The sequence below is a fragment of the Diceros bicornis genome, chromosome 10 (assembly GCF_020826845.1).
Source record: "Diceros bicornis minor isolate mBicDic1 chromosome 10, mDicBic1.mat.cur, whole genome shotgun sequence".
Classification (NCBI taxonomy): domain Eukaryota; kingdom Metazoa; phylum Chordata; class Mammalia; order Perissodactyla; family Rhinocerotidae; genus Diceros; species Diceros bicornis.
This window is the reverse complement of record NC_080749.1, coordinates 55,706,221-55,729,876: the sequence shown is the minus strand read 5'-3', so window position 1 is coordinate 55,729,876 and position 23,656 is coordinate 55,706,221. Positions and strand designations below refer to the sequence as shown.

Genomic DNA, 23,656 nt, shown 5'->3' with positions numbered 1-23,656 from the left:
CACTTGAGGGTAAATCAAAATTTAATTGCTTTTAAAGAACCGAAAAGTGGATAAATTTTATTTTAGAAGAAGGACCAGCATAGATAGAACGTTGGATTCTAGATTAAATAATTATTAAAGTCTAATTTGAACTGCAGAAACAGAGATACCTCACACCATTATAAAACAAATTTTGTTTTCTTTTTTAAGGACAAACTAAAAGTGAAATCTTTAGAAGTTTCTAACTCCTTTCCTTCTGGAATATAACTTATACTAGAATAATATTGTTGCATAAGTTCGTAGTCCTATTTAAACACTTTACTAAAACAGCTATTATTTTATCATTTTTGTTCATCTCTGTTCTGTGTATTTGTAACAGTGAAATTACAATATCCTTTCTGATTTGCTTAGTGTTAATTAGGTTCACTCGGGGCTACCTCGAGGAGACCATGATACTGGCCCTCGGTGCCTTTTGGCATCAGCTTTCATTCAAGTCAGGGCACGTTTTTGCCTTTGTCTTCTTGTAAGGACACTGATGCTAGTCCTGCCAACTTGGATCCATTTCAGAGGTTGGCTACAGGAAGCAAAATAACTGAAATTATCATAAAAGCAAACCATTCTCCAGTTTTTAAAGTATGTCACCAAAGCATGACCCAAAAGTGAAAACAGAATTTCTAGAGTCCAATAGTTTATGACTATATGCTGTATATATAGTGAACATTTCTTGCCCAGACTCAACAAGCAGACACAGAAGAATGACTATGTAAAAGGGAAGAACAAGTCCTTGACCCATGGCTAGAAATAGCAAAAATGTGTTTCTGTGCCATCCTGCCCCACTGTATGACTCAGGTTCTGGAATCAGCTCTACTTTAAATGATTGTTGACGTCACACTCAGGTGAGCCCTAAATGGAACTTTCCCATTAAAAGTCATGAATGCTGAAGTCTAAAGTACATTGAATATTTTTATGAATAAAGTTGAAGAGAACATGTTAATGTAGAAATTTCATATATTATGGAGTTGACCAATTGAGTATAGAATGTAACTAATAGGATACGAGGTTTATTTTCCCCTGTTTTTCCTACAGGCATAATGAAGTGGCTTAAAAAGATAAATAAGAATAAATTTTTCCTTCTAGAGTAGGCGTGGTTTTGGCTAGTTATTCTTAGTTGTTGCAAGTTCATTCTTTGTGTTCAAAAGTTTAATTTTTTATATTTCAGACGATTCATAGAAATTAGCTACAGTTTATTTAACAAACTGAGAAGACACACACAACAAAGCAATAGTTTTTTGTTTTTGTTTTTTTTTCCAGAAAGAATTCACTTGCTTACTTTTCTTAAAAACATCTTTCCCATTTCATTGAGGCAGATTTGGAAGTCAAACCAGAAACTTCAGGCTCTACTACGATGGAAAGCACTTTGTTGGGGAGAAGCGCTTTGAGTCCATCCACGATCTGGTGACTGATGGATTGATTACTCTCTATATTGAAACCAAGGCAGCAGAATACATTGCCAAGATGACGATAAACCCCATTTATGAGCACATAGGATACACAACCTTAAACAGAGAGCCAGCATACCAAAAACATATGCCAGTCCTGAAAGAGACACATGATGAGAGAGATTCTACAGGCCAGGATGGGGTATCAGAGAAAAGGGTAAGCTACCATGAAACCACACTTTATCTTCTTCTGTTCGGGGTCCTTCTAAGAAAGCCGTTGTTGCCAGAAGAGATTGACTTTTCCATGGTCAACTGAGATTGACATCTCACAGCTTTGAAAGGATGTACATTTTCCTTAATGTGTAGTTTCTTAATGTGCTGCTGAGTTTTGCGTGTATCTAATTCTTGTTCAGTTAAAATATGTCAGGTATATTTTTGTACTCTTGATTATTTCCTGTTTTATCATAGTTTTAAAAATATGTTGGAAAATGGCCCTAGTAAAAAAGTTCAGGGGTTTTGGTCAGAAGCATAACTTATGGTCAAGAAAAGATAGCTATATTACATAAGAAATTGAGCAGTTGCATTATCTATCAAAATTACTTTTTTGTTTCCCTTAAAGATAATTCACTTTATAGATAATTCTGTTCTTTAGCAAAAGGATATATATCCATATTTTTTAAATACACATGATTAAATTCAGTCTATCAATAACTTATACTATTTTGAGAATGAGTCAGTCTTGAGTAACAGGAGGATTTATCTCTTTATGGACTCTTAAGAAGTAATTAAATCAGAAAGATTTACTTTCTTTAATTGTAAAAGACAATTTAAGTTTTTCCTTTGTTATTTTTAATTGTAATATATTTAAGGTTAACATCAGAAGTTTTAACTCCTTGGCATTAAGATGATTTTACTTTGAAAATTATCCCTAGCTTCCCCCTCACCCCCAAGAAAAGAATTTCCTGATGTTTTATATTGTGTGGGATTTAGTTGGGGGCATTTTACGTATTCTAACTGGAATTTCATTAATTCGTTCTTATATTTTCGAGAATCTTCAGTTGCCATGTTAAAGAAATGCAGTATTGTATAGTGGTTTGAGCTTGGATTCTGTCACCAAATGGATTTGTGTGCAAATTCTGCCATTTTACCAGTTGAATGAACTTTGGCAAGTTACTTCATTTCTCTGTGCTTTGACGTTCTTATTTGTAAAATTGTAATAATAATCAAGTTGTGAGGATCGATTGAATGAGATAGTACATGTAAAATAATTAAATGGTGCTTGGCACGTAGGAACCACTCAATGTGAGTTTGGTGGTAATGTTATCATAACAGCCCTATTACCTCAAGGCAGCATCCTAAAATACTTCCAGTTATCTTGGAGTATTTAGGTAGAAAATGGAAGTTTTAAATGTTCATTGTCCAGCCCAAGTTTTAGTTTCTGGCAGATCTTACTTAGAGCGGCATTTTGTGGCTACAGAGAAACCAACATTTTAAATTACAGACTATAGAAAATTTGTAGAAAATTGTTTTTTATATGCTCATATTTGTTAGGAACCACAAATCTTTTTTGGAAGTAACCAGAATTTAGAATCCTAAATGCATGCTGTATTTAATATTGTTCTTTTCACTCTCTAATTCCCATTTTCTCACTTTTGGTTATTTTTCATTCATGGCACTTTTCAATAATGCTTGTATTTAAATATCTAATACTGATATTACGTGTTACACAGATGTGCTAGAATATTTTAAGTTAACATTTGTGAAGTATTTTTAAAAATGTGTACCTGTGAGTCTTTCAAATTTGATCAGCCTAATGATAACCTTTGCTAATGTGTTCTGTATATATTTTTCAACATCAAGGGATTTGAGCTAAAGACATTTAGCTATTTAACATTGGGCTACTCATTTAACTTCACAGTGCCTTAGCTGTCCCTCCTACAAAGTGAAAATAATATTCACAGAGACAAGAGACTGAGGTAGATAATACCTAGAGGACCCTTTTAGCTCTAAGGATCCATGATTTCCTGTGGATTCTGGCAACATTACATGTTACGTTACCTGGATTCTCTTGTGCCGATGGCCAGTGATAGCTACGTAGAGTGAAATAGCTGGCTCTGGAAAAAATCTCTCTCCAGTAGTACATAATTAAGAATCATTTTAAAAATTACTCTTTGCTTTAAACTGCATGCATCTTAAATCTAGTTGGCTTAAAATCTACTCACTCAAAAATAGATTTATTTTATTTACAGGTGTCATCCAACAGGACAGGGATGATGACCTGTTCAACAGCTTGAAACATTGATTCCCTGTCACAGTGGATGACATTTGTAAGTAAAGACTATCATTTTTAATTAATTTAAAATACCTATTGACACAAGTATGGTTTAATACATATTTTACTGGGTCCTGAATAGCTAAGCCCTTCTTGTCCAGGACTCCTTTTTCTCAGAGGCAAAAAGTGTTGGTTTTGCAGGAGTTAGTATGCTATTATGAAAAGGATACTAGTGTTGGAATTAAGAGCTAGGTTCTAGTTAGACTACAGGAGTTGATTTTATGCGTCACTTTGGGCAAATTGCTTCACTTCTCTGAGACTGCGTTTCTCCACGTTTAACAGTTGGGCTTTGAACTAGATGATCTCCAAGGTGTGTTTCTTACAATCTGTGATCCTTCAAGGAGGGTGGGGTTGTAGGAGACAATGCAGGACTAGAAAGAGCCCCAAAGTGGGGTCTTGAAAGGTGAGGTCTGGTTTTAGCTCATCCACCTGCTCACTGTATGACCTTGAGACAGTCGCCTAGCCTGTCTGGACTTTAGTTTCTTCATATATAAGACAAGGAGTTTCCTACAAAACATTAATTTTATAGAATTGTAATAAATACTTGCTGCAGAAAGGGTTCTGTGCTCAAATGGGGTTGATAAAAAATAAGTTTATGTAGAAAACTTAACTGTTTCTTTTCTGTAGGCTTCTCAGCTTTGTTAGTGACCTAATGTGCGTTGTTACTCTCCAAAAGTGCTCTCAAATTTGTCTGAACCACCCTGCCACTATTCAGAGCATTTTAGAAAAATAATGTTACATGAAACCCGCTTTGGGAAATTTTGAACCAGATGATCTCTTAAGGTCTTTCCTTGTTCTAAAATTGAAGGAGGAGAATTCCATGGGTATTTTTTTTTCAGTCCTTAAGGAATAAGTTGAGCATCTGAGCTTTTGTGAAAGGTTAGAAGGATGGTTTTATGGCCATAAAGTTTTTTTTGCCACAGGAAGTAAATCCTGAAGATTCTTAGTCATCCCTAGGAAATATGGTGGCCTATTGTGAGGGGAAAACTTTTTTTTTCCAAGTAATATCTATGTCATTTTTCTCATTAACTACTTAAGTTGCTTCCTCAGTTTGATATATCAATTAGAAACTTAAAAAAATTTTTTTGGGGGCCAGCCCTGTGGCCTAGTGGTTAAGTTCAGCGTGCTCCGCTTTGGTGGCCTGGGTTTGGTTACCAGACGCGGACCTACACCACTTGTCAGCCATGCTGTGGTGGTGACCCACATACAAAATAGAGGAAGCTTGGCACAGATCTTAGCTCAGGGCGAATCTTCCTCAAGCAAAAAAAAAATTTTTTTTCAAAAAATATTGAGAGACATTAAATCACAAAGTTGCAGGCTGTTGAAAAGCCAGACTTCTCTGCTAAAATGGCTTAACTTTAGCAGTCCACACTGGCCAAGAGCCCAGCTTTTATTAGTTACTTGTTAAAAATTTATCTTGGAACTGTATTTCAATAGTTCCTTCTTCTAAGTAGTGATTTTAATATATTTACTTCAACAAATACTGGACCAATGGCTGAATGCAATAGTTTTTGTGATAATTTTACTTATTAATAATGTGATTTTAAATCCCCAAAAACCATGCTTTAGAAAATATCTCATATAACTGTTAATAATATAAAATGTCAAAGAAAATATATAATTTGCATTTTAGAAGCCATGCTATTAGTCAGTCAGAACTCTGAATCTAGCCAGGACCTCTTTACTTCTGGATTTAGTCATCTAAATTCCAAACTGGCCTCACAGGTGAGGATGACCTGTGATGGAGAGTGTGCAATATCGCTCTGTGTTGGTTTTATGAAACTTCGCCCAGCTTTTAGCCTCTGTGTGTGTGTGTGTGTGTGTGTGTGTGTGTGTGTGTGTGTGTGTGTATTCTTCCTCTGGAATTTTGGAATGAATGCAGTACTTGGCATATTGTTGTATTAATTGATTCTTAAGGAACTTCTCTTACATTTATTTTATTTATTCTTAAGGAACTTCTTTTACATTTATTTTATTTATTTATTTATTTTAAACAGTTATTTTAATTTTATTTATTTATTTTTTCCCCCAAAGCCCCAGTAGATAGTTGTATGTCATAGTTGCACATCCTTCTAGTTGCTGTATGTGGGACACGGCCTCAGCATGGCTGGAGAAGCAGTGCGTCGGTGCGCGCCAGGGATCCGAACCCGGGCCGCCAGCAGCGGACCGCGCGCACTTAACCGATAAGCCACGGGGCCGGCCCTCTTTTACATTTAAATTCCATTGTGTAAAGACTTCTTCGGGGATCATCAAACTGCATACGTGTTGAAAAGCCTTGTGAAATTTGAAGTGGAAGTATGATTGAGGCCCTGCCCCAAACTGCCATAACTACTGGAATTCTTTGGATGCCTCCATAAAATGCCAGGAGTCTTTGTCCCCTGGAATAGCAAAAGGAGCACAGGCAGTCTGGTCTGCTAATGGTCTTAGTCTCCCACAAAGCAGCTCTTCTAAATTTGCTTTAAAAAATATATAGCACATTATCTGTGTCCATATAATCTCAATGTAGAAATCAGCAGGAAGGCCATACTTAAACTTAATCATTATAAAAGTAACAATACCAAAGGAGTGGGTGGCATGAAGCAATCTGCAGAAAGCTGCATTTGATTTCTTGATTTTGTGCTTTCCCAGGCTTTGGAGCCTTTTTTTCTCCTTCCTTGTTCCTCCCCAAGCTCTGATCCTCTTGTTCTTCTCCTTTTTAGCCCAGCCTTATCTACATCCGTCCCTCTCTCCCCCAGTCACATTTACGTGTTCAAGTCTCCACTGTGGCTTGTTCAGGGTTAGGATCAGTTGTTCCAGGGGTGGACAGGCTCCTAGAGAACTGCCAGATGTGCCCAGGGTCACTTATTTGCATTAAAAATCCAGTTTAGTAATTTATGAGGAAGACGACAGTTCCATACAGAACTTCTAATAATGGGTTTATCCTCCTCTGTAAACATCATTCTTAAGAAATCAAGTAGAGTTTAAGGAAAAAAAGCCTACATGGTCAGTGTATAAGTATGTATTCGTCTGTGTGGTCTTGAGCAAGCCTTAACCTCCTCGGGGCTCAGTTTGCCCCAATTTCTAAAATAAGGACTATGGATGCCATTGCACTGGTGGCTATGAGTATTAATGAGATTTTGTAAAGTGGCCTTCCTTGTAAAGGTAAAGTGCTGTATGGTGCATTGTTGCACTCTGGGATCAGATCGATCAGCTACCAGATGCCCTTTCATGGGTCTGAGTACTAGTCCCCCAGCCTTTGCTAGAAACAGCACGTTCAGGTTTCTCTTCAAGATCCGTCTTTTCAGTACTCGAACTGCCTTCTGCATTCCCAAGATAACATCAGAAGGCTCCTAATTGATTCATCAGAAAAGTGGAGTTTCTCCTTGAATAATACTGTGATACCTCTAATTGTGTCCAATCAGGAAGCATGTGTCTTTGCTCAATAATGTGCTAATGACTTTTAAGGCTAAAATATGTTATTTTCCTATGGTATTTGCATTTTAGTATTGACCAGTATTTTAGCTCTACTTTCCCTGAATGTTAGACAAGTAAACCCTTCTTTCTGCTTCCCCGCCTGTCCGTGAACTTTTATTGAACGCACGCTCCATGTTGAGCCCATTAGGATCTCTCAAATTTCCCATAACTTCTAAGTCTACCTATTCTCTTCACTCCAGCTGGGTAAATCCTCTCCTTCATTTGCCTTAATATCTTCACACTTCATTTTCTAAATAGTCTTTCATGAGCTATCTCTATAAACAAATTCTTCTTGTCACTCAGAAGTTACCTTGGAATTTAAGCAAGTTAAGGGCATGGCAGAAATATTGTCCCCATTTCTTCTTTAGTCTCCTGAAGTAACTCATCTCCTGTCAAAATTACTTGCATTTAATTCAGCACTTATTGCTTGCCTCCTATTTGTAAGGAAACAGGCTAGGCTCTGGAAGGGATAAAAGATGTACAAGATTGGGGCCTGCCCGGTGGCGCAAGCAGTTAAGTGCGTGCGCTGCACTGCGGTGGCCCGGGGTTCGCCGGTTCAGATCCCGGCCGCACACTGATGCACCGCTTGACAAGTCATGCTGTGGCGGCGTCCCATATAAAGTGGAGGAAGATGGGCACCGGTGTTAGCCCAGGGCCAGTCTTCCTCAGCAAAAAGAGGAGGATTAGCATGGATGTTAGCTCAGGGCTGATCTTCCTCACAAAAAAAAAAAAAAGAATGTACAAGATATAAGCCCTGCCTCGAAGAACTTACATTTTAATGTTTTCACTGTTTCTATCTTATTTAATTAACACTTAGATGTCTTGAGAGTGGGAGGCACACTGCCTGTATCATCTGTATAGTATTATAGGAGTTCAATAAATATTCAGTTGGACTTACTCCGATTTGAATTTGCTGCTATGATAGCCCCGCAGAACACAGGAAACACTTTTGTAGACAAGAACACTAATTTTTCAGAATCATGGAATGGAAATTAATATGACGTTCTGACATTCCACCCCAGGTTTAAAGCTTTATTCCCTCAATGTTATCTCACTTTTGATTTGGCACCTTAAGTTTTATATAAATAGTTGTTGACTGACTAAATGAACAAACAAATAAATGAGTATATTTTATGAATTCAGCCAGATCCAAGCCCTAATATAAACTAGTCCTGAGACTGAGAAAGAATAGTATAGTAATTCGACTTGATTTGGTAGTTTATATTTTTCTCTTTAAGACCTCAATCCTTAGAATGTCTCTGTGAGGTAGGGAGACCTGCTTCTCGTTCCACAGATACAGCATCTGAGGTACAGAATAATTGTCTTTGTGACATGAAGTAGTTTGTGAGGGTGGTGACTAGATGCACCTCTTTAGGGATATATTCAAAGAAGCCACGATGGCAGAGCGGCATCTCCCCAAACTCATGGTCATCAGTCGTGTGTTCGGACATTCTGGACCCCACCAGAGAATCTCATGCTTGTAATGATTAAAGAAAACTCAACTGAGGCCCAGGAAATTATTTGCGTGAATGTCATCTGTGCTTCCATCTTATCACCCACAGGAAGGATTAGTAATTGAAAGCCATTAGGGAAAACCAGATGGAAAGAGGAAGATAGGAGATAAATATTAGTTCCCCAGCTCCAAAGAACCAGGCCAACGGAAGACCAAATTGTAATTTTCCAAGCCAGCTGCAGTTTTGGAAGATTTCTGTATATGGGCCAATTAAACAAATAAAGTAACTCTTAAATTACTGGTTTGAGGATTGGAAAAGGAAACTATTAGAAATTCTTTCACAATTGCTATTTCAGAGTCTCTAGCATTTTAGTGGGGAAATAATCATTAGTGGCAAGATCCCCATTCATTTAACTTTGTGAAACAAAAACCAACTCTCATGGCTTTAGGAGGGTAATAGCATTTTGGGGTCCAAAGCAAGTGGAGACTATCAAGCAATCAACTGGCCTTCCCATCATGATGCTCACAGACTAACTTTGTGGTCAATTATAAAAGAATCAGCTCTCTAGTTTCAGTAAATCCTTACATTAGATCTCATGCTGAATGATTTGGATTGGTAATTTTCATCTTATGCTTTTTGCTCCATTGTATTACCCTTTATATTTGGAGTCATTTCTGTTTTCTGCTAATACTTAGACCTCTCAGAGACTGGTAAGTCATAGCTATGCCCTGAGCCTTTCCTTACTCATGAGAACGTAATTGTTTTTATATGGCCTCATAAATTAGTCCTTAACTCTTTTGGGGTCTCCTTCTTCAAGATAGTATGACTGGTCAAAAATGCTCATACTTGAGCATTATATTGTAATAATTAGATTCTCTCAATAAGAAATCATGAACATCTGTAACAGCTGCTCATCCTGCTCATGTTCGTTGCCGGCTTTTCAGTGTGCATTCTTTTCGCTGTGGTTTGTTCAGTAACTTGAATGAATCAGCCCTTTCATCCTCTATTTCCTTAGCTTCTAAAACCATTCAGTGAAACTTCACTCAGTGCTATAGGTTTCCTGATGACCTAATTTACATGATTAAATTTTACATCTCATACAACTTAAACATTTTCCTGAATAATTTCTGAGTTACTGCAGCTTGTACTTGTTGACCAGCAACGTTTAATAAAAAGTCGCCTTTACTGTAAAATTTCCCTCCAAAAGCGGAAGCTTTTCTATACAAGCTGCAGCTTGTTTAACGCATTCTTCAGAGATTTACACCTGCTGTCCTTTCGCCCACTCAACAGGAAGGGGTCCCTGTTGTGGGTAGTTTGCTGAATAACTTTAGAATGACTTTGGGCTGCTGCCCAAGTTCATAGTGAGGAAAAAACTGTAGTCCCCTGTCCCTTGAGAAAGTTCTGGTTTTCCTTGTAATGGAGAAACTCTACAGATGAGCCTATATCTCTTTTATAGGCTCATTTTCCAAGAATATTGATGTCAGCTTTATTGAGATGTAATTTACATACAGTAAAATGCATGCAGTTACACGTACAGTTTGATGAGCTTTGACAAGTGTATCCACCTGTGTAACCACCAACCACTACAGTTAAATATACAACATTTCATCACTTCAGACAGTTCTCTAGTGCCCCTCCGTAGAAAATCCCACCCCCACCCCCTGCCCCAGGGCAATCACTGATTACATTTATATCAGGACAAGAAATTTTTTTTAAGTGTTGATATGACAGGTGACATCCTATTTTATGTTTTAGTTTTCCACATTTGTAGCACTCCTTACTGTCATCTTTTCTCTTTTTATTATAAACACATCATCTTATTATCTTTAAACACATTTCATTTTTTTTAATTTATTTTTTTGTGTGAGGAGGACCAGCCCTGAGCTAACATCCAATGCCAGTCCTCCTCTTTTTTGCTGAGGAAGACTAACATCCGTGCCCATCTGCCTCTACTTTATGTGGGACGCCACCACAGCATGGTTTAACAAGCGGTGCATCAGTGTGCGCCCGGGACCCGAACTGGCAAACCCCGGGCCGCCGCAGCAGAGCGCCCGCATTTAACCACTTGCACCACCAGGCTGGCCCTTAAACACATTTTAGACGTAAAATTTATCAGGTCTTTTTTTTTAGGGAAATATGAGCAACAAGGGAATTATTGGTGGGTAGTAGTGATTGCAAGGCATTATAACTTGTTGAAGGTTTCAATGCTATCATTATGGACTCTCTACTTTTTAATCTGTAATAGGGACTTCAGTAAATTTGGGTACACAATGTGAGAGGATTCTTAGGTACAGGGAGGAAGATCTCTGCTGGGATCTTGGACCTGAGCCAGAAGCACTTAGCCAGCTAGAAGGCGGCCAGCCCTCCTGTAATCACTGGCTGTCCCATTGCCATTCCTCTCTGGCCTGGAATAGGTCCCACAGGAGGTATTAGTCATAGTCACAGTTGTTGGGGAGAGTGTCCCCTACTTTCTGAATATTAACTGTATCACATGGTACCAGGTGTCACAATGAGAAAAACTACCATTTCTGCTTTCCCCTCCCAGTCTACTCAAAGGAGAAAAGTTATTGTTTGTGGCAGTGGTATGATTCCAGAATTCCTATAGAACACCACTAAAGCTTTTTTTTTTCTCCAGCTTTATCGAGGCCACGAAAACACTTAGATTTCTCTCCCTAGAATCCTTGAAAGCTTGTAGGTGCAACCCACTCAAGAGTCCTGTAGACTAGAGAGTTCTTCTCTGCCCAGTCCCAGGTGAAGAACGGCATTCTCTTGTGTAAGAAGCCCCCATGGGTGGACTGTGTGTCCTGGAGACATGGTTATAACTTTTCTCCTGTCTTCCTCAGGAAAACCTATTGGAATGTGAGTGAATGAGGGGAATGTTAAAATAAGCAGAACCTTGACTTCACTCTAATTTCTTAAAAATAGCTTATATCATTTGCATGTTAATTTTGGTAGTCGGTTTCAAGGCACTTTGACTAGAGTAGGCCTTCCAGTGATCTGGAATTGCTCCCTAAGCAAGCAGGCCTCAGCGACTCAAAAACTCTTTTTGTGACCCTCTTTTGGAACTCTGCATAGTTTGTTGGCTACATTGTGGAGGTCTAGTGTTTCTTAAGGCTGAGAGGACTGGGAATAGTGGTGGAGAGAGGAGAGTACCAGAGTGTGAAAGTAGTAGAGAATTGTAGAAATGTTTTATTTGCACCAACTAGCTTGTCATGTTATGCCGATATATAAAAAGGTGATATTCATGAACAAGTCCAATCGTGTTACCTAAAACTGTTCTTAAATTTTAAAAAATGAATCATGTGTTGATATATCTAATTAATGAATTTAAGAGAGTTTTTTCTTTAGTCTTAAAGAAATACATATTCTTTATAAAAAAATTTGAAAAATGTGAAGTAGAAAAATAGAAGAGAGGGGATTACTCATAGCCCCACCATCCAAAGATGACTGTATGTTAACATTTTGCTGGATTCCCTTCTAGTCTTCCTATGCATAGATTACTTTAAACTTTTATATTTTTATTATACAAGTAATTCATGTACATTGCTTACAAAAATAATAAAGCAATGAAAAACAATAAGAATGTAAAAATCACACCAAATCCCACTAATGACAGATAACGTAACCAATAATACTCTGCTGTTTATCCTTCCAGAGATGTATGTATGTGTGTATGTGTGTGTATGTGAGAGAGAGAGAAAAAGCATGTTTCTTGTATATAAACTACTTTGTAATTTGCTTTACTATTAGGTTATGAAAAATCTTTCCATGTGAGTAAATGTATTTCCGCTTTATTTCACAAGTCTATATAATGTTCCATTGTTTTGATATATAATAATTATTTATCCAGTCTCTTAATATGTTTTTATTCATTTATTCTATAAATATTAATTAAGTAGCTGATTTGGGCTGCTGTGCCCAGTATTGAACAAGACAATCATGGATCTTCTCATGAAGCTAATTTTCTGTCTTGTACACCTAGAATATTAAAAAGAAACTTAAAAATTATCATCATTTTAAACGATGAAGAAACAGGGGTATAGAGAGAGAAAGTCTTCTTGCCAGGAAATCTTGTTCTTAAGTGATTGGTAACCAGTGCTCTTTATCCTGCATGCTGTATTTTTGTAGCAAATCTTCCTTAAGTAATCTTTTCTTTAAAACATTAAGTAAAAATGTTTTTTGCTTAGTTCAGATTAGGATTACACTAGAGTCATTTTAATAGACTTTCTAAATTCAGAAATTTGTTTATTCTTGCAAAATGAATTTTTCCCTTCAAATAAAAGATTTATTTCCAGAATATTTAATGCTCTAAAAATCAGTATTTCTTTAGGAATAAGGATATCCAAAAATTTAAGTTTATAAGTTAATTAACTTTGGGGATAAATTAAAAGCATATACAGTTGTTTTTCTTGGAATACCATATCTTTAAAATGTACAAAACTTTTATATGAGAGAAATGTATTTCTGTGTTTGTTGAATATAGAAAGTTGTACATTAGCTTCATATAAAATCGTAGCCAAGCTTGTCTATTCTTTAGAGTTACCCAGTTCTAAATTAATGAAGCGTTTTGAGGGGAAAGGATTTTCACATTTTCTGTCTGCAGCATGCATATGGGGGGCTTAGCTGGAACTATTATTTAAACTAGAACTATTTTGCTATCTTGCAGACATAACATTCTAATTACCACTTATTTCAATGTGAATAGTGATTTCCCTTTGTCCCCTTATAGATGAAACCCCCCAAAATGCCTTTGCCTAGTTAATGAATATGACAGATGCTTTTATTTGGAAGCAGTGTTCATGGTTAGTTCAAAGGGGATGATTTTTTTTCATATATATATATATTTTTTTTAATTGATAGTGATATTACATTGTAAACAAGTATTTTTAATATTGTACTTGGCTTTATACAGAAATATTCTAAACTTTTAAGCTTAATTTATTTATTTTTCTCTCTAAGACAGAATACTTAAATAATAATAGATCTTTAACATTGAGTGTGGTGTTAAGACTCAGGAAAGAATTTCTGTAGCCGTAGATCCTAGTGTTTGGTCAAAGCCTGGGAGCAGTGCACTGCATCTGGTTCAAATGCTATCCTTATGCTATTCCTTTCCTCTCTTAATTCCTTATTTTGGAGATTTGTTTTCTGCAAAGATCAACCTTTACCTCAAATAGAAGCACTTCAAAAGGAGCTTTGAGTATCACATACTATCTCCTATTTATCCAGCCATTCCCACACACAACACCCAAAACAACCAAGTTTTTCATTGTGCATCTCCTTGGGACAGGAGATCTGGATCCTCATCTTATGACTTTAATGGTATCACTTTAAGCATGTCATCAACCTCTCTGGGCCTCAGTTGTAAAATGAAGGATTCAGCTTCACGGATGTCATTCAGGTCCCTTCTAGCTATCGTGATTCACAACCCGTAAGTTCTCTTTGTTAACCCTCAAGAGGTTTTTCTTTTTTGTGAGGAATAGCAGCCCTGAGCTAACATCCACACCAGTCCTCTTTTTGCTGAGGAAGAGTGGCCCTGGGCTAACATCCGTGCCCGTCTTCCTCCACTTTATATGGGACGCCACCACAGCGTGGCCTGACAAGCAGCGCGTCGGTGCGCGCCCGGGATCCGAACGCCGGGCCGCCAGCAGTGGAGCACGTGCACTTAACCGCTAGGCCACGGGGCCGGCCCCCTCGAGAGGTTTTTCAAACTTCAGGTTCTGTACTTCTGAGAACTTACTATTCTAGGAGGTAGAACAGGCAGGTTACAGGCTTGGCTCAGGTACTGACTAGGATTGTAAGACTTTGAGCCAGTGACCTAATTTCCTTTGGCCTCAAGAAATTGAAGGTATCTTCTAGCTCCCCAGTTTATATGTCTAAGGGTTATAAAACTAAGAATAGTAATAGAAATGACTAATACTTATTGAGCTTCTACATGTCAGAAAGTGTGCGAAGTCCTTTACCGGATTATCTCCCTTAAACTTTATAGCCATCCTTTTGAGGGTAGGTATTATAATAACACAGGTATCTTTGGGGATGATAGATTTATGGTGACTTATCACAGGATTCTACGGGTGTGTTTTAATCGTGCATCCTTTATTTTTAAGAATGAAATCACAGAGGACAACCAGACCCCTCCACCAAATACCCCTTGCTGTCATCATAGAGACTGAACATTGGACTGTATTAGTATTTAGACTAAGTGGGTCACTGTATTTTGAGTAAGTGGATTACTCAAAAGGGAGAAGTTGGGGCCAGCTCAGTGGCGTAGTGGTTAAGTTCACGCCCTCTAAGCGGTGGCCCAGGGTTCATGGGTTCAGATCCCAGGCGTGAACCTATGCACCGCTCATCAAGCCATGCTGTGGCGGCATCCCACATACAAAATAGAGGAAGACGGGCACAGATGTTATCTCAGGGCCAATCTTCCTCACCAAAAAAAAAAAAAAAAGGAGAAGTTAAAACACCTGGAACCGTCCAAAGGAAGTTGAAGTGTGGTTTAGATGGGCACTTCACCCACTGAGGCGTGGCACTCTAGATCTGCAACTCTTATGTTCCGTTGTTAAAATAATCTCTTATCAAATGTTAAAAGAATAAAAAGATTCCAATTTACAGATTAAGAAAACCTATGACTATGGAATTTTTTAATATAAAAAAATGAAACAAAATATCCTTCCTTATAGTGTAGCTTAGTTCTCTGACAATTGCTTGTGTCAAATGCTACCCTCTTTAAGTACCACAGAAATGTAGAAATCCAAATAGTCTTGTTCTTTTCCCAGGAACAACAAAAATAAAGGATTTTATACTTATGTGTTAGTGTAAATCGTACATAAATGTGCAAAGCTGTCAATAATTCAACTTGTGAATTTTAAATCACAGTATACTTAGTAGAATGAGAGCTGGATAAATTTCTTTAAAGTTTTGATAATTGAACCAGATTAAATGATTAACATAATTTGTGTATTAATGAAATATATTGGTAACTAAGATTTAGAATAAAGCATGTCACATTTATTACATTTAAGATGTCAGCACACTTTTACATTTTCAACAGTTGACTTAAATTCAGGTTGACATCTTAAGGTTTTCATATTTCAGCCTTCAAAGTGCTTATTAGCATTTCATTGTCAAAGTTGAGGCTTACTTAGCTCTTTGAAACCGACAAAAGACCTCTGAGTTGACAGTCACCTCCTGCATAAACAAGATTTTGAAGGCAGTTCAAGTGTTTTTCAAATCAATACTTGAGAGACTATATGTAAAATTTAGTGTAGAGAGTTTATTATAATTTAGAAGCAGAAAAGAAAAATGAAGCAAACAAACAAACCCTCTCAGCTTTTTAACAGAATTTGACAGTTTGTTTTCCACGGGATCTCTCGATGAATAAGGATTAACATTCATAACTATAAAAGAAGAAAGATATTACTTATGATAATACTTTTTAGAAATAATGAAGAAAATTAAAAAAATAACTTTAATGTAAAATAAACTTTTGGGGAAGTTCTAAAGTGTACAGTCATAAATAGTTTTTGTTTAAGGAGCCAAATCAGATCAATGTTCTCACCAATGAAGCTTTATATACAATAGAGATGCTTTCGGAAATTTTGATTCAGTAGAATCAACATGGGGCCCAGACATCTATTAATATATTTGTCTTTTTGTATACGTGTGTGGGAGGGGGTGTGTGGGTGAGAGAGAGAGAGAGAGAGAGAGAGATCCTGTTGCACAGTAAAGGTTACAACTAATGAATTAGATCAGTGGTTCTCAAACTTTTTGGACTCAGGACCCCTTTACACTTCAGAAATTGTTGACCTCAAAAGGACTTTTGTTTGTGTGACTCATATCTATTGATATTTACTATATTGGAAATTAAAACAGATTTTTAAAAATACCTATTACTTCATTTAAAAAACAATAATAAACCCATTATATATTAACATAATAGCATTATTATTAAGATAACCATATTTTATTAAATAAATTTAATCAGAAGAGTGGCATTTTTTACATTTCTGTAAATCTCCTTATTGTGTGTCTTAATATTAGGAAAACAACTGGATTCTCATAAGTGCTTCTACGTTCAGTCTGTGGTGATATGTTGTTTTGGTTGAAGTACATGAAAAAAATCTGACCTCATACAAATATACATTTGGAAAAGAGAGGAGTATTTTAATAGCCTTTTCAGATAATTGTGGACAGTTCTCTTTGATATCACACCAAAACTGGATTATTGGTAGTTTCTAAAGGTTACTTGCAATATGGAATCTGAAACCTTATCAATAAGCATTTCTTATTGTGTTACACTAAAATCCATTGGTCTATCTTGAACTCTGAATGGATCTTTCAACTATGCGTGATTCTATAACATCATGCATCGGTCGTTTAGGAAATACTGGTTCACTGAGTTATGTAGGTCTTCCAAATATTGATACATTTCCTTATAATGTATCAAAAAAAATCACTTTTGTTAACATCATCAATTTCATCAGAAAACTCATTTAAGTAGTAGGAAGCTGTCAAGTTCAGGGTGGCAGACACAAAATTTCCAAAATTCTTATTTTCACTTGAAAGTTTGAATTTTATCATTGACTGTCAGTTGTTTTCCTTGAGGTGCGAGGCTCACTTTGTTCAGTTTTGAGAAAATGCCAAGTCTGAATAACCAAAATTTATGTTAGTCATTCTTCCAAGTAAAAAAATGGTATTCTATGGAAAAAAGCAGCTAGCTCAGCCTGCAACTCAAACAATACTCTCCCTCGAGAAAACCATTCCTAGAAGGAACCCAGATATCTTTTACATCGTTTGGTATGAGGCTCTTTCTCTTTTAGAAAGTTTTTCAAATGTGGAGGTGTAGAACTCTAAACAGTATAATCCACAGCAGAAACAACAGAGGAGATAGAAAAAAAAAAAAACCTGTCTAAACATGTGACCCACAATAACTAATTATGCTATCGGTTCATTAAAAGCAGTACCATTGGTATAAAATAACATGTTGAATTCTATACTTAGTATCTCAAAGACCAGGTTCTTTTAAAATTGGAACAACAAAGAAACAGTATTCCACTGATGACATGATTTGATATTTCTAACAGTGAAAAATGTAATAAAAGCATCCATTTAAAAAAAATCTACAGCTGATCCTGCAGGAGGAGATATTTTAGGCAAGTTTTTTTTTACATCATACTTTTATTTTAATGTCTTCCTTATTAAGACATGCATTTGCAAATAGTTTCATCTTGCAGTTTTCTAACAAGTTATGCATTTGAGTTCATGGGAAGAAAAATAATCAAACTTTAAGCTTACTAATGGTCGATACTACCCAAATTCTGTTTTACTTCTAACATTTTTTGGAACTCATCATTACAAAGTATTTTTATTCATCCATAAATTTTCATGCACTTTGCACTATGCCTTTGATATTGGTTGTTTTGATCCTGCATATTAATTTAAGCCACAATGAGTCAACAATCTTTAGAACTGAAAACTGCAGTTCATGAGTCCTAAGCATCCTTTGTACTTCAGGTGGCACCTGTTCTCTTAACACAGCAGATGTTTTCAATTCAGTCTCATCCTTTAGTCAGCTATGTTGCTAAGATACCTATGTTGTCACAGATTTTCTCTCTAACATGTTTTCAGTTCATATTTGCATACATTTCGGCTGTCAAATGAGGAAACAATATTTAAAGTGCCTTTCTTCCTTGCACCTCTGGCCAGCCTTTACTTTTTTAGAACTGAGCTGTAAGACACTTAAGAAATGGCCATTATAAGAAAATGGCCATTTTTTTGGTATTAAATCTATTCTGGCAGTATTGTAAGGGCAGGAGGCTGGACTCATTCCGACAGGCATTTGTCCTTGAGTCTAAAGAAAAATTCATGAGTGCCATGAACTTCGTGTCCTCATTCATTCCACATTTAGCACCTTGCTGTGTTCCAAGCATGGTGATAGCAGTATCAACATCACCACCGCTGCCTAGGTTCTGAGAGCTCTCTGCGTGCTAGGTATTGAGAAGGCGTGCTTTATGTCCATTCCGTACATTCTACATCCATTATCTCATCTCATCCTCCCTGCAACTCTGTGAGATAGGACCACTATCATTCCGATTTTACAGATGAAGAAACAGAGACTTCTCCTACGATCCCATAACTAGTAAGTAGAGCCGAGATTCTTGTACAGATAGTATTTACTCAAGAGCCAAGCTTTTAACCACTGAACTATACGTAACACTGAACTTTAGTTAAAATTTTTCAAAAAAATGTTTTAACTCTATGGAAGGGGTGATTAGGCAGATTAAGGAGGAGGATTTATAAATGGCTGCTCCCCCTCTGCATTGTTTCTGGTAAGAGGACTGTATGAGGTGATCCGCAAACTACCCTGTGGTTTGGGCATTAAAAGGCTTTTGAAGGCCCATTCATATTGTAAGAAGAGAGAGATCTGGGGTGGCCAGATTGGTAGAAGTCACCTGTTTGAGTCTCAGAAGGACTGGGAAAGGAGGAAGCAGCTTGGGAGGAGGGCATAGACATAGATTTCGTGAATAAATTCAACCTTTGTTAGGAAATAATTATTAGGATTAAAAAAGGATGAAAAAATCCATTACCCACCCAATATTTATCCTGATTATTGTTAATTCATTAAATATGTATTTATTTGTTTAACATCTGGTCCTTGTGAAAATAGCATGGGGCCCTAATCTCTGGTATTCACCGCAGTTTCACTAATGCCTAGAACATAGTAGATACTTAATAAAATATTTGTTGAATGAAAACTATTTGAGAGTCTTGTATTGTACATATACACTTTGACCATTTCTGTATTTTCTTTTAATGAATTTGTGGGCTATATAAAGTATTTACACTTTCTCAGGCCACATGTCCAGAACCCCAAATCCTTATTTTTTAATACTATATTCTTTTAAAGATAAAATGCATCCTAATTACTCACTGCATTGGCCATTCTGGAATCTCTCTTATAAGACTTAGTTAATTGTTTACCCATGAGATTGGAATGGCTTTCCACCTTGTAAATTATGTATGTGTGTTTGGTGAATTTTAATGGAAAGCTTAATTACCTATTTCTAAAGACAGCTTAATTAGTTGCTCAGGAGACTATTCTCTCAATTCATTGGTTTGGAGGGTAGTTTTGTTGATTGGTTTTTATTTAAGGAACAGAAAAAGCCAATGCAAAAACAAAAACAGGCATGCTGCTCCATGACTTGCCTTGAAGCCCTGGTAAACATTTGACAAAGGATCTGCATGTATCTAAGTAATAGCAACATATCACTTTGCCCACCACCATCAAAATAATGAAACAGGCTTTTAAAAATGCCAGAAATTAATCACCAAGGCTGACCTTACTTCTGTGTATGTTATAAACCATTTGTCAGGCTTAGAACTGAATTGGGGGGTGGTCCTTTTCAGCTGTGACTATTTCTGCTTGCTGATGGTTCTGGGTCTTTGTGACTGTGGGCCTTACTTAAGGCAAGAGTCAGGCTCGTCTCATGTTGGGTGATCACATCCCCAGGGGAGCACAGCGGAGTGGGGAGAGGATAAGGTGTGAAGTCAGGAGGCCTGGGTTTCCATCATGGCTCCTTTGTTTACTGATTATCTCCCCCTGAGCAAATACCTTAGGATCGCTGAATTTTCTTTCTGAAAAACGGGAATGTGAGGATACAAGAAATAGTGTGTGTGACTAAGCACTTTGTAGAATCTAAACCTCTGTGTAAGTGCTACTGATTTGGGGGGCAGTGCAAGAACTGGGCCTGGATTTTTTTTTTTAACCAAACAGAAGAGTATAGTAATTAAAATTATTGTAAAGTAGGGCTAGAACAGGATTATTAAGGCAGTTATCTCCCAGATTACTTCTTGCTATGCACCAGGGCCATTAGAATCAGGCCTACTGCCATAAGGGGCCTCTGAGGCCTCCCTCAGTCACCCAAGACTGCTGTCCTGAAACTAGATTGTGAATTTACTGCTACTTGGCAGGGATATATGCCAAACCTAAAGATAAATATGACACATCTTCCTAGAGTGTCAATTTTACCCAATAGTAATTGATTGAAAACATTTTTGTATTAACATTTTTATATTGGTTTTTTATGGGGGAACTTAGCCACCCCTGGTACCTACACGTTCCTGTTCACTGTTGGTTACTGTTGGGGACATTTTGGTGGAAACGGTAGTAAAAGCACAAGCCTAAGCTGGCCAGACAGCCTTAAATAACATTTGGCCTTATCAACCTGAGATCTTCAATTGCTCCTTAAATTATCTCCCATTAACCAATCCTTTGTGGAGCAGGAAAACGGCATGGTGAATCCCTCTTGATACATTAAAATGTCACTAGAAGATAGATGTTAAATCATCCTCTAATCTTTTCTTCTTCCTCCTCGCAGGAAGTTGATTGCAGTGTGACTTGCTGTGTCTTATTCTCTAGTGTACTCTCATTTGTGGGTCTGGTCCAGATGCCTCAGATCGCTCTAAAGATGTCGAGTTCCGTACGAGACACTAGTAGATAGATAGATAGATAATTAGATTCCTTTACATATATTATATATCTAAAAGAAATTAGATTTATATATATGTGAAAGAATCTAATTATTTCTTATATAAAGGAGAGCATTCAGGTTAGAGGTTGTTAAAGTTCTCAATTTTATTAGGATCCTTTGAACTAATAGGAATTTGTAGATGAAATACTATGGATATGATATGAAAAGTTTATTTTAGAAAATACCCAGGTGCAAGCTATTTTTATTTTTTTAACATCATTATCTTGATGTAAAGCATGCCATGTAGCAGTGTCATTACAAAGAAAAGACAAGTTAATGTCTGGCAGTGAGGTGAACAGTGAACACATCTATGAATTATGTCCATGCTTAGATGTCTTCTCAGGGTAGTTGTTTATGAAAGTTAAATCTTTTACCTTCAGGCCACTCTTGCCATCTTCAAATAATAAAAATGGATTTTCAAAAGTGAAGTATATTACTTCACAAATATACTTGATACCATGAGTCAACATTTATCTTTATTGAGGCTTAAAATGAATATTAAAATAAATTATTAATTGGAATATTCTAATCAAACTATGCATATAGGAAATAAACTTCTATAACTTAAAAAAGTCGGTGACAGATCCTTTTTAAAATAACCAAATCACATAGCCTTCGCTCTTGCCTAATCAGTGGAAGTCACTAGAGGAATGAGAAAACTAAAAATAGGGTGCCTGGCTTTTATTCTGGTACACTGGCTTGCTTCTGTTAAGTTGGTGATTGCAAAGGACTGAAATAAGCTCACATGGCAATTTAAAATCTGAAAATACTCGTAATGTCAATCTGAGTCTGCTTTTTAGTTGTATTTTCCATGTATATATAACAGCTAAAAGCTTTTTGAAAAAGTCCCTGATTCAAGAGTTTTGCACTGGATTTAAAGTCCCTAATTGTTGATAAAGTGTTAAAACTTCTCTAATTTCATCTCCTCTGTTGTTACAGAACAACGGTAGTATTTCTTTAAGTCTAGGTAATAGGTATCGAAAATTTGGGTAAAATAAAACCCAAAAATGTTAATGATACATTTCCCTGTGTAGCCCCTCAGGTTCATGTAGGGCGAAAAAATTGAGAAGTTCCCATTCAGGCTGATTTCAGCTTTTCGCTGGGAAGAACCAAGAAAGAATGTTATGATCATCACCATACAACCGTCACTGCCAGTGGCCAGATATTGGCTAGTGTTAGGTTAGAATGTTTCACTCTTATTATGTAATTTTAAGCCAGCCCTGGTGGTCTGGTGGTTAAGACTTGGCGCTCTCACTGCCGCAGCCCGGGTTCGTTTTCTGGTCAGGGAACCACACCACCCATCTGTCGATTGTCATACGGTGGTGGCTGCATGATGAATAGCCGCGGAGCATTGTCTGACAGGGTGCTGGAAGGTGAGAGAATGGCGCAAAAAGACTGGGCAGGGTTCAGCTCTGCCATACACAGGGTCGCTAGAAGTCAGAATTGACTCCAGGGCACTAACAACAAACGTAATTTTATATATATTATGTGTATATCTTAACTTGTGGTTACATAATTCAAGACAGGAAAACATTGTCCGTTTATTTTATTTTATCTGTGCAAAGTACCTATTATATAAGTTATCATTGCATCAGGGCTACAATCTAGTATCCTTATACATAATTCAAGACAGGAAAACATCGTCCGTTTATTTTATCTGTGCAAAGTACCTATTATATAAGTTATCATTGCATCAGGGCTGCAATCTAGTATCCTTTAAGAACTTGTAAATGAAAAAATAAGACTGTGTTTTATGAATTAACTTTGGGATCACCACCTAAGATATTTGAGCAGAGATAATGCAAAATATTGGAAAGAGACACCTAGAAAAAGGAGACTCAAAGAGGTAGACGTGCTTATGTCAGTCTGAGCACTGACAAAATTGAGGGAGCCCCCACTAGGTGGACACTGAGTGTTCTAGTCCATTGGCAAGGCCATCCTAATCGTAGAGGATTCAGCAGATGTCTTAGCTCTATGCATCACGTATTCAGTTCATCTAACCCATTCCACTTGTTCTGATTCCATTCTCATCAACTTCCTAATAATTTTTTGTTTCCAGGTAGGTATGCTACCAGAAAAGAGCATGTTGGTCACCCACTTTATGAAAATTATATCTCATATCGTAGTATAAACTAGACAGCTGTCATTCTGCTTTTACCTGTCAGTTTCATGAGCTTGGTGTTATAATGTAGTCTCCCCTTGAGAAATAGATATGATCTCCTTGTGTTGACAAATCAAGTTTCTAAGCCTACAAGACTAGTACCAGACAAAAGCCTGTAGTAAATTAGCCGGAGCCACCTGTGGGGACTCACTGGAGATAGCCAAGCTGGCCTTTCCCACATAGACACACACAGATCTTGACATCCCACATAGACACACACAGACAAAAGCCTGTAGTAAATTAGCCGGAGCCACCTGTGGGGGCTCACTGGAGATAGCCAAGCTGGCCTTTCCCACATAGACACACACAGA

At 37.1% G+C, this 23,656-nt stretch overlaps 1 protein-coding gene across 4 annotated transcripts in view; it reads left to right on the top strand.

Annotated features, from left to right (window-relative positions):
- CHN1 (chimerin 1) overlaps nucleotides 1-23,656 on the top strand; it is a 189,471-nt gene that overhangs the window by 112,275 nt on the left and 53,540 nt on the right. For 2 of the 4 annotated variants that reach the window (XM_058549294.1, XM_058549293.1), the window contains exon 6: nucleotides 1,347-1,635. In XM_058549294.1, coding sequence (XP_058405277.1) covers nucleotides 1,347-1,635 — 289 coding nt within the window. Of the gene's footprint in view, nucleotides 1-1,346; nucleotides 1,636-3,679; nucleotides 3,746-23,656 lie in introns of those variants that run through there. The other 2 variants (XM_058549296.1, XM_058549295.1) reach the window with 2 other exon arrangements.